We start from the raw sequence: 16,843 nt of genomic DNA on the forward strand, positions 1-16,843 counted from the left end.
ATTCATCTGAAACATCTGACTATAGTACCTGACAGTAAAAACTATCATTGTTAACCACAAATGTTAGATCAGAAATGTCTAGTTTTTAGAAAGTATGTCACATAATTAGAAATACATAGAAGGTTCAGGTCCCTTTTTAAAAACAGCACTTCTGAAAAGAGGGATTATTAAATATATCTAACCTGAGTCAAATACCAAAGGAACCTTTTTTTTTGTGTGGTGCACAGGCTCTGGACGCGCAGGCTCAGTGGCCATGGCTTACAGGCCTAGCCGCTCTGCGGCATGTGGGATCTTCCCGGACTGGGGCACGAACCCGTGTCCCCTGCATTGGCAGGCGGACTCTCAACCACTGCGCCACCGGGGAAGCCCAGCAACCTTCTTTTATAAAAGTTTTTCTTTCACCAGTAATTCCATATACTGTCTACTTTGTATCTTGTTAGTTTAAACATGAACAGTTCAAAGTCATCTATTGTTTCAGTTCCAATAATAATTATTAACAAGTGATCTTAGCAGATTAACTACGACCTGCTGGAATACTGTTTAATTAGATAATAGGGTTGCACAGAACTTCAGGTGGGCTGAATCTGAGGGTGAATTTGTATTATGGATAGCCATAGTAGTGATGAATCTAAATAATAAAAGCGACCAATAGTGTATAAACACTTACTTTTTAATGCATATTAAGCATATTTAATTGTCATCATCTTGTGTCTATCTTTAAAAAACCATTAGAAAGGAAAGTGTCAATTAGGTAATAGCCATACTCTTATACGAAATTTTGTTTCTCCTACCATGCATTTACTTTAGTGCTAAATTTAAATATAGTGAGTGAAGACAGCTTTTTATTGTGGTTCTATTATCACAGTGCCAAAATAGTTAAATTAGAAGAGAAACAAATAGAAAACCACCCAGCAAAGGAATGCATTTCAGTAACTTTATTGAAAGGTATATCCCTTAGTACCAAAACATAATGGTAGTTGGTTAGGTTACCTCTGCCAACTCAGAATTAACACTGATGTATTCAAAATATTGAAATTTATCAGTCTTTTGGGAAAACTGGAAAGTTATCCATAAAACATGGTTTACAAAAGTATAAGATACACTGTGGTTCTTTGGTTTATTTTCCAATGCATATCTCCCCATAACATGATGTCAAACTTGGGTATAGCCATCCTGGATGGATTCGGGCTACACATTACATTAACTGACACTTTAACACAGTAGATCTCCTTAGGTTCACTGAAATCCTGAACACTACCTCAGCAACCTTATAATTATGAAGATGCCTACTTACCTTTCTTAATACTTTCCTGTGGCACAGTAGGGGCAATTAATGAAAGTATATTCTCTCCCTTTTAAGCAAAACTCTAAATTAGAAGCAATGGCAGTTTCATAAAAACAGTTCTTAGTAAAAACTTCTGGAGTGTTAAATCAAAGTTTTCAGAGTGACGTTAATTTGAGTTACTACTACAGTAAAAACTAATTTTCTTGATGGGACTAGACTGAGGCAGTAAATTTTGTATAAAACTTTTTAAATCATGGATATGAACATCACCTGTTTTCTAGAAAAATATTAAAGATAACTTAATATGCTGAAATTAATAGGTCTGTAGTTTTGCTTTATATAAAATGCCCTCAAATTTAAATGTGACTCCCATGTAGCAATAAAGTCCACATCTCTGGATTACATATTACTTGCATTATGGGTGCCAAGAAACCATTTTCACTGCCTAGAATACTGACCCTTATTATGCCTTAAAAGTGCATTTGTGAAGTGGTGGTTTTGATGTAAACCTCATATTTAAATTTAAAGTTTAAATTTAAATTAAGTAGGTTACCGTTTTTAACACCACCTAAATACAATATATTGACCCAATACAGAAAGTTGGATCAGTGTTAGAAATGAAGATTCACAGTTTACCTTCCCAGGCTTGTCATTAGCATTTCACATTTATGCTGTTAGCTTTGATTTGTATGCTTCACAGGTGAATTCAAATGTGAGTAATTCCACTATAGGGTAATGTTAATTAGGCAGTTTTCCCAAATCTGAGAACACCAATGTTAATCTACTTGTGATATTTTGAGGCTTCACAGCTTAAATCCGTTATAACATTATGGAATCCACAGCTCAGGATTGTGGAGAAAGGCTTCAGAAGAGTTATTTGTTGGCTGTAAGAATCCTAATAAACAAAAAAATCAAGTTATCAGAAGTCTGCCAATCCTAATAAACAAAAAAATCAAGTTATCAGAAATCTACCACAAATATTACTACCTGTGAAAATATCTAAGACTAACAATCACGTCTTATGTAGATGTGTTCTATGTTAATATTTAGTTTTGAGTAGGAAGAAAGAAATCACCAACATGAATTAAACTTAGATGGCAAGAATGTATATCATATATTTGTGAGGAAGCTTACATTTTTTATGCATGTAAGTACTTTCCAGTGTTCAACTACTATAGCAATGATACACATACAGTTGAGATGTATAATGATACACTATACAGTCGAGACATCCTGGCAGTTTCTAGACACTCAATGTAGAGACCACCTGCTGCAACTTACTTTTTAAGTACAATACCCAAGTTCATACTGATTTTGCTAATAAGCTAACAGGCTCAAATTAGTTCAATGTATGGTTCAAACTTTTGGTCCTGCTCCCTCACTCAGGCTCGTGTAACTTTAAATGAGCCAAAGCCTAAGTCTACATACAGCAAAATGATGTGAAATTGAAAAAAGAAAATACTGTTTTAGTGCTACTTTTAAAGTTCAGGTTATTAACGATGCTGCTTTTTAAGCTGAAAATTTAATGAAATGGCTAACATGTATATGAAAGGTTAAGAGAATTCCTTACTCTTAGGGTGTTGTACCTTGAATGTAGTAAATGTCCTCAAATACAAGCTGACTAGATCAGAGAAGTCATTTTCCCCTCTGCTAGTCCAACTCCATTTTTTTTAAAATAATGCAGATTTAAATTCTTGAATTGCAGAAGAAAATTATAGCATTAGAAAAGTCTCTCTACATGGAGAAAAACTATGAACCAAATTTACCAATTAAGGGACCATTTCAGGAATTGTTGGGAGGTGGGTTATTCTGTAGTAACTATGCTTCAGTTGCCGTGCAGTACGCCCAGAAACAATCCATTTCAACTTCTGAACATTTGGTTTGGAACACTTGTTTGATGAATATTCAGTTAAACACTTGGATACGAGCTCTTGCCAGAAAGTCAAATCTCTGCCATTGATCTGTGAATAAATTAAAAAAATATATTCTTTAAAATAAAAGTCCTACAGTATTTAATTATAGTAATAATTGCAATCTTATTAACACGTGTGTTTCCTCGTCAAAAAAATTTGAGGATAAGCTACTTAAGTGTCAAATAAACACAGGACATCTCATTTTACTTTAGGAACAAGTGGTTTAGTTGCTTTTACAGCTGTCAACAGGATTTAGGCTATGACCTTGACATACCTTGGAATGTTTCTGAAGACATTCTACTCCTTCTGTTAACTCTACACACCTCTGTGCCTGGATCTCCAAGGCAATGATAGACAATGCCAACACAGATGGCTAAAAGAGATAAATTTTAAAGTAAATGTTGAATATAAAAGTAGGTATATAAATAGGTTTAATCTTTATAAAATATTTACCTTTGCTTTAGAAAATATGATCCTGCAGTAGCATGCCTTAAGTTGAGCTTCTAGTCTTTCAAAATTAAGGCTATTCCTCCTTTAAAAAGAAAATGAAATTAATTTTATATAGATAATTTTACATCAAGTCAAAAGAAATTTTTAGAAAAATAAGTCAATTTTAAAGTGAACTTTATGCACACTTATCATAGAAAGTGAATTATTCGAAGAATTTCCTTTCCTTCAGAAACATTAACTTCTTAAGGATACCATATATGAATTTTAACTGATTTGGGCCAAAAAAAAAGTATCATGCTACAACTCCCAAGGTTTCTTTTCATTTTAATAAATCTATTTTTGAATCTGAAGTTCCTTTTTCCATACATCTGTGTTAGATGCTTACCTACTAGGTTCTATAACTTAACTTGTCTATAAATGGAAAATGTAATTTTAAAAAAAGTTGAAATGTCCATCTTTAGAATTCACAGACTTCAAGAAGCTACTTTTGACTAAAAGTCTTCTCACTTCTGCTGGAGGGTGAAGTGAAACTCAAGGAGCTTAGCTGTCACTTTACTTATTTTGACTGGAATTCTCCCAGGATATTGATTTTATTTAACATCCGGACAACATCATTCTGATTTCCAAATCTGCTTTGTTAAAAACAAACATCACATACCTTTCATATGGCAAGTTCTCTTGAAGGAGTGCATAATAGAGTTGTAGAAACTGAAAGGCAGTTGTAGCTTTGACTTTCCAACACACCTTCTCCAACACAATCTTTTCCATTCTCATCAAGTCTGAAACTGTGAACCTATACTGGCTTATTCGGATCAAGTCAGTTGCCAATGGGACATTCCTTTCCTCTTCTATTGATTTTACAGCCAAATAGAAGCAGCTCAGTCCAACACACCCAAGGTGCTTGGGTTGTACCTAAAAAAGACAGTAAGTCCATGTCTTTACCTTATTTCAGTTAAAAAAACATAAAGGATAATCTAGAACTCAACCTATCACTTCGAAAATGTATCTTTGAGGTATATTTCTCAGCTGTGAAGGACTTAACAAGATCCACTGATACCTCAACTGTAGCCTCTTAATCATATGTACCCACTTGGAACCAATTTTTGAGCAAACAGACTAAGTTTCAGTGTAATGTGTGGCTTCAGCACATAACAATTCGTACTTCTTTTGGTTTGTTTAAATCAGTGCAGAACGATAAGCAATAAGCTACTAGGTCAAAGGCTTATATGAGGACTGAAATACCTTACAGCTTATGCACAAAATTTCTTTCCAGAATGTTGTGTTTTTCCAGGCTGTTTTCTTTGTAGTAACACATGTAAAATGTTTTTAAATACTACAGCACATACTGTTTACTCTGCCTGTAAAGCTCTATTCACTACCAGTATTTTAAATTTATTCATCATTTTCTGAATGTCTACAAAATTTGTCACAGTCAAAATTCTGTCCACTTTAAGTTCCGCTTAACGGAAACTTTATGAAGCCTTTACCAGTATTTGTGCTCTCCTCTTCTTAGAACCCCTTCAGCAATACATTTATGCCTCTTTTGAGGTATAATGTAATTATTTTTCTTATTATTCCTTGTACTATATAATAGTTATCAATGCAAACATTATTGCCACTAAGATTATAATACACTTAAGGGATAGATGTATTTCATCTATGTGACATTTATAGTCAAAGGTAGTGCCTGCACATGGTGTCTAAAGAGTTGTTTAATTAGGCTATTGAAAAAGTTTCTTGAACCATTCAATACACATTGAGTTCCTCCCATATATGATGCATTCTGTTAGGTACTGAGGACTAAAAGATGAGCTGCATTTTAACTGCCACGTTATTTCATTATCTACCGATGACCACTGGCACACAGAGAAGTCAGATGTATTTGTAACAATTAAGCTCTGAAAGTTACACAGATGTCCTGCTTATCCAATACAGGGAAATAACTATATATAAATGCTCCTTCAGAAGATACTCTCTATTATATGCAAACTTAGGCTGGAAATGACAAGCATAAGCATGACTTGGGTAAATTTAAGGCTAAAACAATTAGAACTTTATTCTATATGAATAGAGATCAAGAAATATACTCTATGACCAGACGGTTGACAGCATCAACAAAAAGGGAAAAAAAAAAAGAAATATAGTCTAATTCTTAACCCCCAATCTAGCATTCGGCCTCTAACACATTTCTTAAAATTTAGAAACAACAGTAAATAAATGAAAACACCCAACCTATCAAAAAAGACTTTTAAAAACAACAGCCAACTCTCCTACTGGGAGACTCTGCAATTAATTATTTGATATTAGACTACTTTTCAATGTCAGAAAGTAAGTTGAATAAATGATGCATCACTCTTAATTAAAAGGAAGGATTTCATCAGTGCTGTAGTACACAGAATTACCATAATGTTTTGGCTACTTGCTGAAAACAAAAAAAGTTATGAATACCAGCCCAAAGCTAGCAATACCACCTCCAAAACACATTGAACAAAACCACGAAATACTCAGGGTAATGTAGCTTTAGACGTACCTTCATTTTAGACAGGAATCTGTCCAGTAAATTCACAGCTAGAGAAAATGTCTCCGTGTCAAAGCCAAAGAACTGAGTTAGACTAAGGAGATCTTTTACTTCAAAGTCCCTCAGTCTTGCAGTCATTCTAAGGCCATTATCGTGTGCAGATTCAATTAGTCTCAAGCCGCAGACCTTTGGCTGACATCTCAACTCCTGTTCCAACAGGGCATTCAGCTGGTGTAGCAGTTTCTGAGAGTCAGTTGTTGTCAGTACCTCTATCATCTATATATAGAACAAAGCCCAGAAAGGAGTGAAAGAACAGCCCTTCCTGCCTTGTGTTGTGCCAGGTGCATTATAACACAAGTCTCCCCTCCCTCAATGCTATTAGTGAATCTAAGTCACTGCAAAATGCCATCTGTAATTCTCCACCTCCCCAACCAGTTGGTCACATCCTAAATTGTGAGTTCCTAGAGGGCAGTAGCCATGGCTTTTTAAAGAAAAAAAATGCAAATCTTCATGCCCAAACTTTGAAATTAGATGGTAGCATGTATTCTGCCATTTATTAACAATGTGAACTCTTCAAGTTAGTAAATTTTTCTTAGTCCTCAATTCCTAGTCCGTAAAGTGGGTATAAGGTTATTACCTATTTCACAGACACTTGTGAGGAATGAATGAGATCATCTAGGTACACAGGTACTTAGCACATACAGTAGGTGCCTAATAAACACTGGGCAATATTAATGAGCTTACTTCTAGTCTGTAAAACGAGGCATATCTGCCTCTTTGAATGGCTGTGAAGATTAACCAAGATGATTCAACTAAAGAGTTTAGCATAGTGCTTGGCACTCACTGCTCAGTAACTGTTAACTTTTATTGATGTTAGGAAAGGAAGCTTAAAGGCAGTTATGGGTGCACGCAGTGGGGGCGGAAGGCTAATCCAGCCTGCAAGAGGAATCTGGGAGTTTCATTAATTTAATACAATACTGAACATCTACTATGTGCCTGCTGCGGGCACGGGCTAAGCCCTGGACACACGGACGGTCCCTCCTCGCAACAATCGAAAGACAGGGAGGCAGAAAGAATCCTTAGGGTTGCGCGACGGAAAGGGTGGGCAGATGGAGAACCGCAAACTTCAAGGGTCCAACTCTTTGGCCCCTGGGCTGGGATCGGGCCCATAAGACACTAAGACATCTCAGGAGGTCGCATCTGGCCCCGCCCCTCCATGCTCTTACTAGCCTGAACTTGTTGCTCGGGGAGAGTTAACCGAGGAAAAGGGCTCGAGACCTACCCCTCACCCCGCGCCCCCCAACCTTGTTCCCTACCCGCACTCCGAGGTCAACCCCGAAATCCGAGCTCACCTTGATCGCGATTGCAGCTCCTCTGCGGTAACCACCCTCCCCGGGCCTGCTCTCACCTCACCCCAAGATATTAGAACCGAGAGGCCTATGAGGCGAGTGGGCTCGCGGGCAAGACAGGAGAGACCCGGGGAGGGGGAGCCGTCTTGGGTGGAGGTCTCTACAGCGCCGCCGAGACGACACTGCCCCCCTTGGGGTCTGCTCGGAGCCGAAGGGGCCGCGCCTGGCCTCCTGAGTAATATATTGGAGGGCGGGGTTTTCTCGCTGCGGTGGGAGGGGCACGTGGGAGGCATTTTCGCCGCTGATTGGTGTAAGTCTTATGATAGATGGCTCCTGCTGTCCAAAGAGGGCTGGTCCGTAGAGGGAAGAAGTCCGGCCAATCAGCACACGCTTTTCACTATCCCGGAGTCAAATTCTCCGCCCCTTGAGACCACGCCCCCTACCTCTAACTGTCTCTCATTGGAGGATTTCCCCGAGTGTCTTCAATGAAGAGGAGGGGGAGCTGAACGCTGCGCGCACCAACCCAGGCCCGGTAAGGCCTCTGCTGGCGGGCGGATTGGCCAGAATATCGTTCCAGAATGTACTGGGAGTTTTCGTTCCGTTCGGTTTAGTAGAGTGCTTTTGCTCTCTCTAAAAATACAGTGTCTGATTCCACAAAAAAAAAAAAAAAAAAAGGCCTGGTTTTTCACTGCAGTTGGAGAGGTGGTGGATATTCTATGGTGTGGTTTATTAAATCTCCAGAAGTTTCTCCGTGTGAGCTTTGGAAATCACTTGTTCCTTGCCTTGTTTTGCTTTTTTGTATAATTTATCAAAGGGTGGAGTTGGGCTACGTACATTCTTGGTCTCCTACCAATTTCCTGAATTTGATTTTTGAACAAATTAGAAAAGTTGGTAGTTCTTCATCGGCTTAAAATGAAAGGTGTGTGGTTGACTCAAGAGGAATAAGTAGACAAAAATAATTGTAGTGCTTATGAATCTGAGTTCACAGATCCGTGTGTGAAGCAATATTAGTCTTTTTACTTGCTGTCCATGAACTTAATCTCTGATTGTGAGCCTTTGCCTGGTAAGTGGAAAAATAGTTAGCTTGAAGCCTTCCTGGACTCACTCCTTCCCTCTTTCTTTCCCTATTGTCACAAATGGGAAGGGTCTACATTAAAAGGGCCTGAGGATTGGTGAACAAGGAATTGGTTATCAGTTCTGGTGGACTGTACTTTGATGTCTCTGTTCTCATGGTCTCTTCCTGGTTAGTGGCTACCTGGGCTTTGAAAAAATTAAAATCTGAAAGATTTGCTGGCATGTTTGCTGTTTGCCCTGCCGGGTGCTTCCCTGAGGCAATGACACAGAACCAAGCCCTGAAATGGGAGCAGAGTTGTGGAGAGAAAGGGGAAGGGAAAACCTGAGAGAAAAAGTTAATGCCCTAAAATATTACCTTAGCCACATCACTAGGTCAGTTTGTCAAACCTCTGTGTTTCAAATGGGGAAGATGCCTTGGTCATCCTTGAAAAAGAACTCACGTAATGAATACAAATGGGCAATTAAAAACATTTAAAAAGTTCTTTTTACAATAATGTGTGAGTTTACAAATGTAAATGTTTCTCCTTTAGTAACAAAGGAACAAAATTAGTAACAAAATTAGGAATATAGGTATGTACACATGCACTCTTTCACTACTTGTTGAACACGTAATATGTGTCAGTGGAGGACAGAATATACTGGTTCCTGTCCTTGTGGATTGTGTAGTTTTGTGGACAATATAAACTGACTTATTTTCAAGTCACAGACTACTAACTAGGTACATGACTTTTAGCAAGTTTTTAATCGCATTGAGTTTTCATTTTCTTTTATTAAAAAATAGGAAGTAAAAGTACCTTATTCACAGGGTTATTGAGAGGATTAAATAATGCAAAGTACCTAAAGAGGTAGGCCTTGTGCCCAGAGCACAGTAAGTACTTGATAAATGGTAGCCTTTATTATTAAATTACTAACATTTCTTTTGAAATGTCTTGCTTAACATACATTTAATTCTGTTTTATCTATTGTCAGAGTTAGTCTTCTAGAATGGGAGTATTGGAGTTGTTTACTTAACACTAATGAAAGTATCTAAATTGTGTGTATTAATTTCTTTTTTTTTTAAAGATTTATTTATTTATTTATTTTTGACTGCGTTGGGTCTTAGTTGCGGCATGTGGGATCTGCGTTGGGGCATGCGGGATTTTTCGTTGCGGTGCATGGGCTCTTCGTTGTGGCGCCCGGGCTTCTCTCTAGTTGTGGGGTGTGGGCTTTCTCTCTCTAGTTGAGGCGTGTGAGCTCAGTAGTTGTGGCACACAGGCTTAGTTGCCCCATGGCATGTGGGATCTTAGTTCCCTGACCAGGGATCGAACCCACGTCACCTTCATTGTAAGGTGGATTCTTTACCACTGGACCACCAGGGAAGTCCCATGTGTATTAATTTCTATGCCTTTTTTATACTTAAAATTTTCACATGCATTAGGTAATATATCATTTTTTATGTAATAAAAATGTTTTCTCTTACGTTAGGATCTTATTACTTTTTATTAAAATCTGAAATTACCTGCATGAAAAAAATTGTTTCTATAGCACTGAAGAAACATTGATTCAATACAAATCAGATCAAATGGACATTTTTTACCTTTTCTCCTTCCCCTCACCTTCACTGTCATTTTTATTGCATAATATTAGAATACAATCATTTAAATAATTTTAAAGTCCTAATTAGCAAAATGTGCAAATGTAAGACTGAATTATGTACTGTTGTAAAAGAAAAAAAATGAGCCTTTTGTTAATTGTGATTTATATTTAAAGACTTACAGATTTAGTAATGAGTCTATCAGGAATCTTTCAAAGGACTGACTTCCAGGGTATTTTCTAGGCTCAGTGATATATTCAGCCGCCATCTTCACACCTTCTTCTTAATCAGCAGTTAAGTGCAGCAAGTACTGAAGCTCAGAATAATGGCCTCAAGGCTGGGCAAGAATCCAAGGCAGTTAACAGGAGGATTTAATCATATTCTCTACACTGCAGATTATAAAAGTGCCTTGAGCAGCAAAAATTGTAACAAGCAGGTATAACAGTGGTGGCTTGTCAAATGCTGCCCTGACGAGGGAAATTCCTCGTTGGTTCTGTTTCCATCCTAGAGACTGGAGGAGTCTTTGTACCTCACCCTCTGTTGAGGCTCCCTGACAAATGTCCAGAACTTTTGAATGTGGGCTTGTCCAACTGTGATGAGGGCTGAAAAAGTGAGGATCCAAAGATCTCAGCTCAGTCTCTTCCGCTCTACTTCCTGATCCTTCCTGGAGCTAATTATGGCCCCCTCCACCTCTCCAACTATTCTCTAGTGCATCTGCTCTGTCTTAGAAGAGAACTTGCTTGGCTGTGGCTTTTTGGAGTCTTCATTAGCCCCTGGGATAGCAGAGAAATTGTGTATAGTTTGGGTGGTGATGGGGAGGCAGGGAAAAGGATACATAAGAAAACAGATTAGTAATGTCAGATATATCTTGCCTTTCAGAGATTCTAGCTATCTCTGATAAAGTAACCCTTTCCAATTAATTGAGATGTTACTATATTCAGTGGAAAAATAAACTTTGTCAAGTAACCACTGCTATGCAAAGGCACTGGGAGACATTAGACACAGATCTCCCCACTTGCTAGCATTTAGTCTAATGGCCATAGGCTCTGTTGAGTACAGGGCCCAAAGCCAAGATCAGCCAATAACGATAAGAGTTTGCATTTGTTATGTATTTCCCAAGTGCCAGGCTGTGTGCTGAACTTAAACACACATGATCTTATTTAGTCCTCTAACAACTCTGATATTATTATTATGTTCAGAAATGAGGAATATCTCGTATATCTCCTGTTTAGCAGCTACTTTTTACTGTTTACTAAATATTCTTAACACATAGCTTGAATTTGGATTTTACAGCGTTTAAAGACAAGTTTTTATTTTGGAACCTTTTAAACTCATTACCTAACTTCAGTAATCATCAACATTTTGCCCATGTTGCCTATTTACTTTCTGTTTGTCTCATCATTCAACAAATATTTATTGAGAACTTTCTAGGTGCCAAACCATTGTGTTTTGTAGTCCCAGATTGAAAATGTTACAATTTTGGGCCATAGGCTGTGTTGGCTATTGTGTTTTGTGAAGATAGGGGTTGGTAGGATCAGCTGGGTCATTCTCCAGGTGCATCTCTTTCTAGTCTGAAGCCCACACTGAAGGTGTCTCTGGGGTCTGCTGCTTTGGTAGGAGAAGGAGGAATGGGGAGGGATAATAGTTCCCTTCCTTATTTAGGTCTGTGCCTGTACTGCTAATCTTCCTCACAAAAGTGCATGCAGACACACCCAGACACACACACATACCCCTTTACAAAAGATTTTGACAGAGTTGAATTTTGGGAAATGAAGTACTTTCTAATCTAGCTTTTTTGTCCCTTAGGGATCTCATAGGTCTGAACTTTTGTTCTCTAGGTCAGCCTTCCTTGCCTGAGGTCACCACTTTCCTCATTTCTTTAGCCTTTTAACTCTTTAACTCGTGATCTGAGTTTTGATGCAGCCAAGTGAAGAGGTTGGTGCAAAGGGCATTCCAGACAAAAGCAACAGTATGTGCAAAGGCATGGAGGAAAGAGAGACTACGTTGATTTCTGTAAATGAAATATAGATGACTCTGGCTAAAGCATGGAGGGTGTTGGAGGTGGGGGAGTCTAGCAGTGAGGTGGGGAAAGAAGCAATTGCTTATCCTGAAGGACAAGGTATACCATATATACCATTATTGGAATTTTGGACTTTATAGGCTTTGGGGAACCAACCATGGAATTTAAAGGGACTGTCACAACTGGATTTGTGATTTAGAATGACCATTTGGCATCAGTGTGAAGAGAGGAAAGAGGGGGCCAAGAGTGGAGTCAGAAGAGCAGTTTAAGAGGCCACTGCCTTCACCTAGGAAAACATGAGAAGATTGAACTGAGGAAGTGAGAGTGGGAATGGGAAGGAGATGGATTCAAGGGACCTTAGGAGGTTGAGCTGATGGATTGTGGTGATTGATTAGATTTGATTGGTTAGGTGATCAGGATGAAGGCAGAGTCAAGAATACTGTTCAAATTTCTGGTTCAGGCAAAAAGTTGAATGAAGAGTCTATTTATGTGCTAAGTTCAGGGAATACAGGAAAAAGACCAGGTTTGTAGGGGAAGACGTTGACCTAGAGATGCCTGAGGGAACTCCAGGTGGAGATGTCCAAAGGTATCCAGAGAAACATTTGGTGCTACTGATAACTTTGGGACTCATCAGAATATGGGAGGTGATTGAGTCATGGAAGGAGATCAGTCAGGGACAGTTGAAGGTGGTAAGAGAAGCCTGAGGAGAGAGTCTAGGGAACAGGAGTCTCTGAAGGGATCTAGAAGGAGAAGGCATGTTACTGGAGTTAAGAGAAAGTGTTTCAAGGAGAGAGTGAGCACCAGTGTCTGATGCTGCAAAGAGGATGAAATGAAGTATGAACAACAGAGAAAGAAAATGAAATCAATGAATGTGTGACCCACTCTTGCAAGGGGCTGGACTGTGAGGGATAGAGACCCTGGACAGAGAGTGGAATGGTGTTGAGAGAGATATTTTGCTTTTCAGAGATGAGCTAGACTTGTGCATGTTTAAGTAATGACCAGAAAGAGCCAGCAGAGAAAAAGAAGGATCTGACTGCTAGAACAATCTAAGTTCTCAGATGACACTGGTCAATTTGCATTCCGTCAGCTGTATTGTTATAGAAGCTTCTATATAGTCAAATACTCACAGACTACAATGGAAGGGAACAACACAAAGGGGCAGAAATTATGTGTGTTTAGCAAGCCTAAAATTCTCTAAATAGATGTTAAGAAATATCACTACATGCTTTATAAATGTTTGTTTTCTATTGCTATTTTATATTCAGCATTTCCAGTTTCAGATTATCCAAAGCACTCCTCTTGATTTAAAATATTCTGGCTTGCCAGGTTTAGGAGGTTTATTTCAGTGTTGAAGTAAGAGTAATAAATAAAAACATGCATTTTATGTAACCATATGTAGTTAAAATATGATAGAACAAGGCATCCATCCAAGCCTTAAATATCTAGCTTTTGTTGAAAGTCAGCCATACATAGATTGAGCTCAAATAGAATAAAAACTTTAGGCACATTATGGAGGTTTCTATTTTTAATGGAAATATACATATATTTACATCATACAACCATAAATGTGTGTGAGCATGGAAATATGTGGATGTGATAAGTAATACTGCCAAATAGCATTGATATGGATTTTTTTATAACACATTTCCTGTCAATCCTGGCCTGTGGAAGAATTTTTAATAACTAAAAGCAGTGGTTTGGTTGAGACATGAAGGGACAGACTACAGTCTGGGTCTCATTTTCCCCAGTTACTATCTCCCACTCTCAATATTTTCATATTTTAATTGGGAAAATAATAACAGTACTACATCAGAGGTTTAATTAATTGAACTAATACTCAGAAGTAGCATATGTAAGGACTTATTAAATGTTAGATATTATTATCTGCAGAAATAAGTAAACTTCTGTGAGATAAATAAATTGCAACCCACCATACTGCTGACGTCGATTACTAAGTATATTTAAACGAAGCAATGTTATCAAGGTCTTTGCTCTTTTTTACTTACAATAATAAATTAGTCTTCCAGTTGTTTTCACTTTAAAGTGGGAATTCATCTCCTACTATGCCAGATACAAGACCTCATAAACTGGGAGAGTTGCTAGAACAAATCAACTAACAAACATAAACCAATGTTTTAGGTTTTTCCTTAGTCTTTCTTCTGTGAAGCATTTTCCTTAAGCGGACTCTCCTTTACGTATGAAAGTGTATGATGATTCCCATCAAGATAAAAATCTTCTATTTTTAGTAAACTTCATAGTTTACCAAGGATTTTCACATATATTTTCTCAAACTCCCTAAAGTCCTTGCCAGATTTTCAGGGCATAGATTGTGTGTTAGTTTGCTAGGGCTGCCATCACAAAATACCACAGACTGGCTGCCTTAAACAACAGAAATTTGTTTTCTCACAGTCTGGAGTCTGAAGTCCAAGGTCGATGAGACGGTAGGTTAGGGTTCTCCTAAGACCTTGCCTTGGCTTGCATGGGGCCACCTCCTCGCTGTGTCCTCACGTGGACTTTTCTGTGTATCTGCATCTTCCTGGTGTCTCTTCCTCTTCTTATAAGGACAATAGTCATATTGGCTTAGGGACCTACCTTTGTGGCTTCATTTAACTTTAATTATCCCTTTACAGGCCCTATTTCCAAATATAGTCAGATATGAATTTGGGAGGACACAATTCAGTCCATAACAGATGGTGATCCATATTTTCTTGGGGAGAACAGAAAGGCCAGAGAGGTTAAATGATTTTATTCAGGGTCACTTGGCAGGACTTTTCATCCTCCTATTTTTCCCCATTGAACATCCCACATTCCCTTCTGGAATTACTTCTCCAGAAATGCTTTTTTTTTGCAGTACGCGGGCCTCTCACTGTTGTGGCCTCTCCCGTTGCGGAGCACAGGCTCCGGACGCGCAGGCTCAGCGGCCATGGCTCACGGGCCCAGCCGCTCCGCGGCATGTGGGATCTTCCCGGGCATGTGGGATCTTCCCGGACCGGGGCATGAACCCGTGTCCCCTGCATCGGCAGGCGGACTCTCAACCACTGCGCCATCAGGGAAGCCCCAGAAATGCTTTTTTTTGGTGGCATGTGTTTATGAAAATGATTTTAAGTTCATGGACTAAAGAATGCTATTTTATCCTGAATTTCACAATTTCATTGCTTCATTGTACTTTCCTCTATTCAACTAAACTCTGTCTTAGACTTCACTATTGTTAATTTTTAGATGGTTATTTCACAATAACTTTTGGACTATCTTGAGAAATTAAGGGCAAGCTTATTCAAATACTCCCTAACGCACAAACCCCTTAACAATAATAAGAACCTGAAAAAGGAAAGAGCCTATTATGAAATTGCTTGTGAGGAATGTGATGTTAAGAACCTCTCTTGGGCTGTGAATTAATTATTATTGTGGTTCCAAGTTTTCATTTTTTTAAAACAGGGGAATGAATAGGGACATCTTGTCAGTACCGATACAAATGAAATGTCCTCTGTGGAACACAGAGTCTCAGTTCTTCTGGCCTCTCCCACCCACAGTCCATCATCCCACAAGGCTCAAAAAATTTGTATAATGTTGAGTAACAGAATTTGGTAATATTTGAGGACTCAAAACATCTTTCTAATCAGACATTTTATTACACTTACACATTTACTCTTGATTCATTATATATTGAAAAAAAAAGATGTTTCATACAGACTTATCTCTGATTCATTGTACATTTCAAGCAAAAGGTGTTTTCATAGCCAGTATGACTATAATCCCCTTTCTTCCAAGGAGAGGTCATCATACCAATACTCTACAGAAAGACATCCACACAAAAGGCACACCTGCTACCCTTTTCCTACCTCTAATTTGAGATCATTACTAAAAGGAATTTAATGAATCTATGGACATAAGTGTTTGTTTTTGAATATATAATTCCTTCTCACATGTATGTGCCTTCCATAAGTGACCATATATATCATTTCTTCTCTCAAAGTGATTTTTAAAACTTTTTGAATATTTTTATCAAGATTTTAATTCACATACATTTCACCCAAAGTATACAATTCAATGGATTTTATTATATTCATAGAGTTGTGCAACCATCACCACAATCTATGTTTAGAACATTTCACCCCCAAAGAAACACCATATTCATTAGCAGTCAATTCTTCATTCTCTTCTCTCAATTCCCCAGCTCTAGGCCATCAGTAATTTACATTCTGTCTCTATATATTTGCCTATTCTGGACATTTCATATAAATGGAATCTTAGGATATGTGGTCCTTTGCAATTGGCTTCTTTCACTTAGCATAATGTTTTCTAGGTTCTTCCATGTTGTGGCATGTATCAGCATTTCATTCCTTTTAAATAATATTCCATTGTATGAATATACCAAATTTTGTATATCTTTTATACAGTTTATGGGCATTTGGATTTGTCTTAGTCAGCTCAGGCTGCTATAACAAAATACCATTGACTGGATGGCTTAAACAACGGATATTTATTTCTCATAGTTCTGGAGACTGAGAAATCCGAGATTAAGGTGCTGGCAGACTTGGTTCCTGGTGTGCATATAGCTACCTTCTGGCTGTATCCTCAATGGTGGGGTGGCAGGGGAAGTAGAGAGAGAACTCTCTAATCCCATTAAGTGGGCCCCACTCTCATGGCATCATGCAAACCTG

General features: G+C 38.2%; 1 protein-coding gene and 1 long non-coding RNA gene across 4 annotated transcripts in view; one reads left to right on the forward strand and one right to left on the reverse strand.

Moving 5' to 3' along the window:
- Positions 1–920: 920 nt before the first annotated feature.
- CCNG1 (cyclin G1) lies at positions 921–7,750 on the reverse strand. The gene is given in 9 exon segments (XM_067732925.1): positions 921–2,160; positions 2,162–2,180; positions 3,052–3,072; positions 3,122–3,246; positions 3,473–3,571; positions 3,652–3,730; positions 4,307–4,560; positions 6,179–6,442; positions 7,519–7,750. Coding segments are annotated over 8 exon segments (909 nt in total). The 5' UTR covers positions 7,519–7,750; the 3' UTR covers positions 921–2,112.
- A 243-nt stretch (positions 7,751–7,993) lies between these two features.
- LOC137220895 (uncharacterized) overlaps positions 7,994–16,843 on the forward strand; it is a 309,684-nt gene continuing 300,834 nt past the window's right edge. For all 3 annotated transcript variants that reach the window (XR_010941832.1, XR_010941833.1, XR_010941834.1), the window contains exon 1: positions 7,994–8,047. This is a non-coding gene — a long non-coding RNA (uncharacterized lncRNA). The remainder of the gene's footprint in view (positions 8,048–16,843) is intronic.

The sequence above is a fragment of the Pseudorca crassidens genome, chromosome 3 (assembly GCF_039906515.1).
Source record: "Pseudorca crassidens isolate mPseCra1 chromosome 3, mPseCra1.hap1, whole genome shotgun sequence".
Taxonomy (NCBI): Eukaryota; Metazoa; Chordata; class Mammalia; order Artiodactyla; family Delphinidae; genus Pseudorca; species Pseudorca crassidens.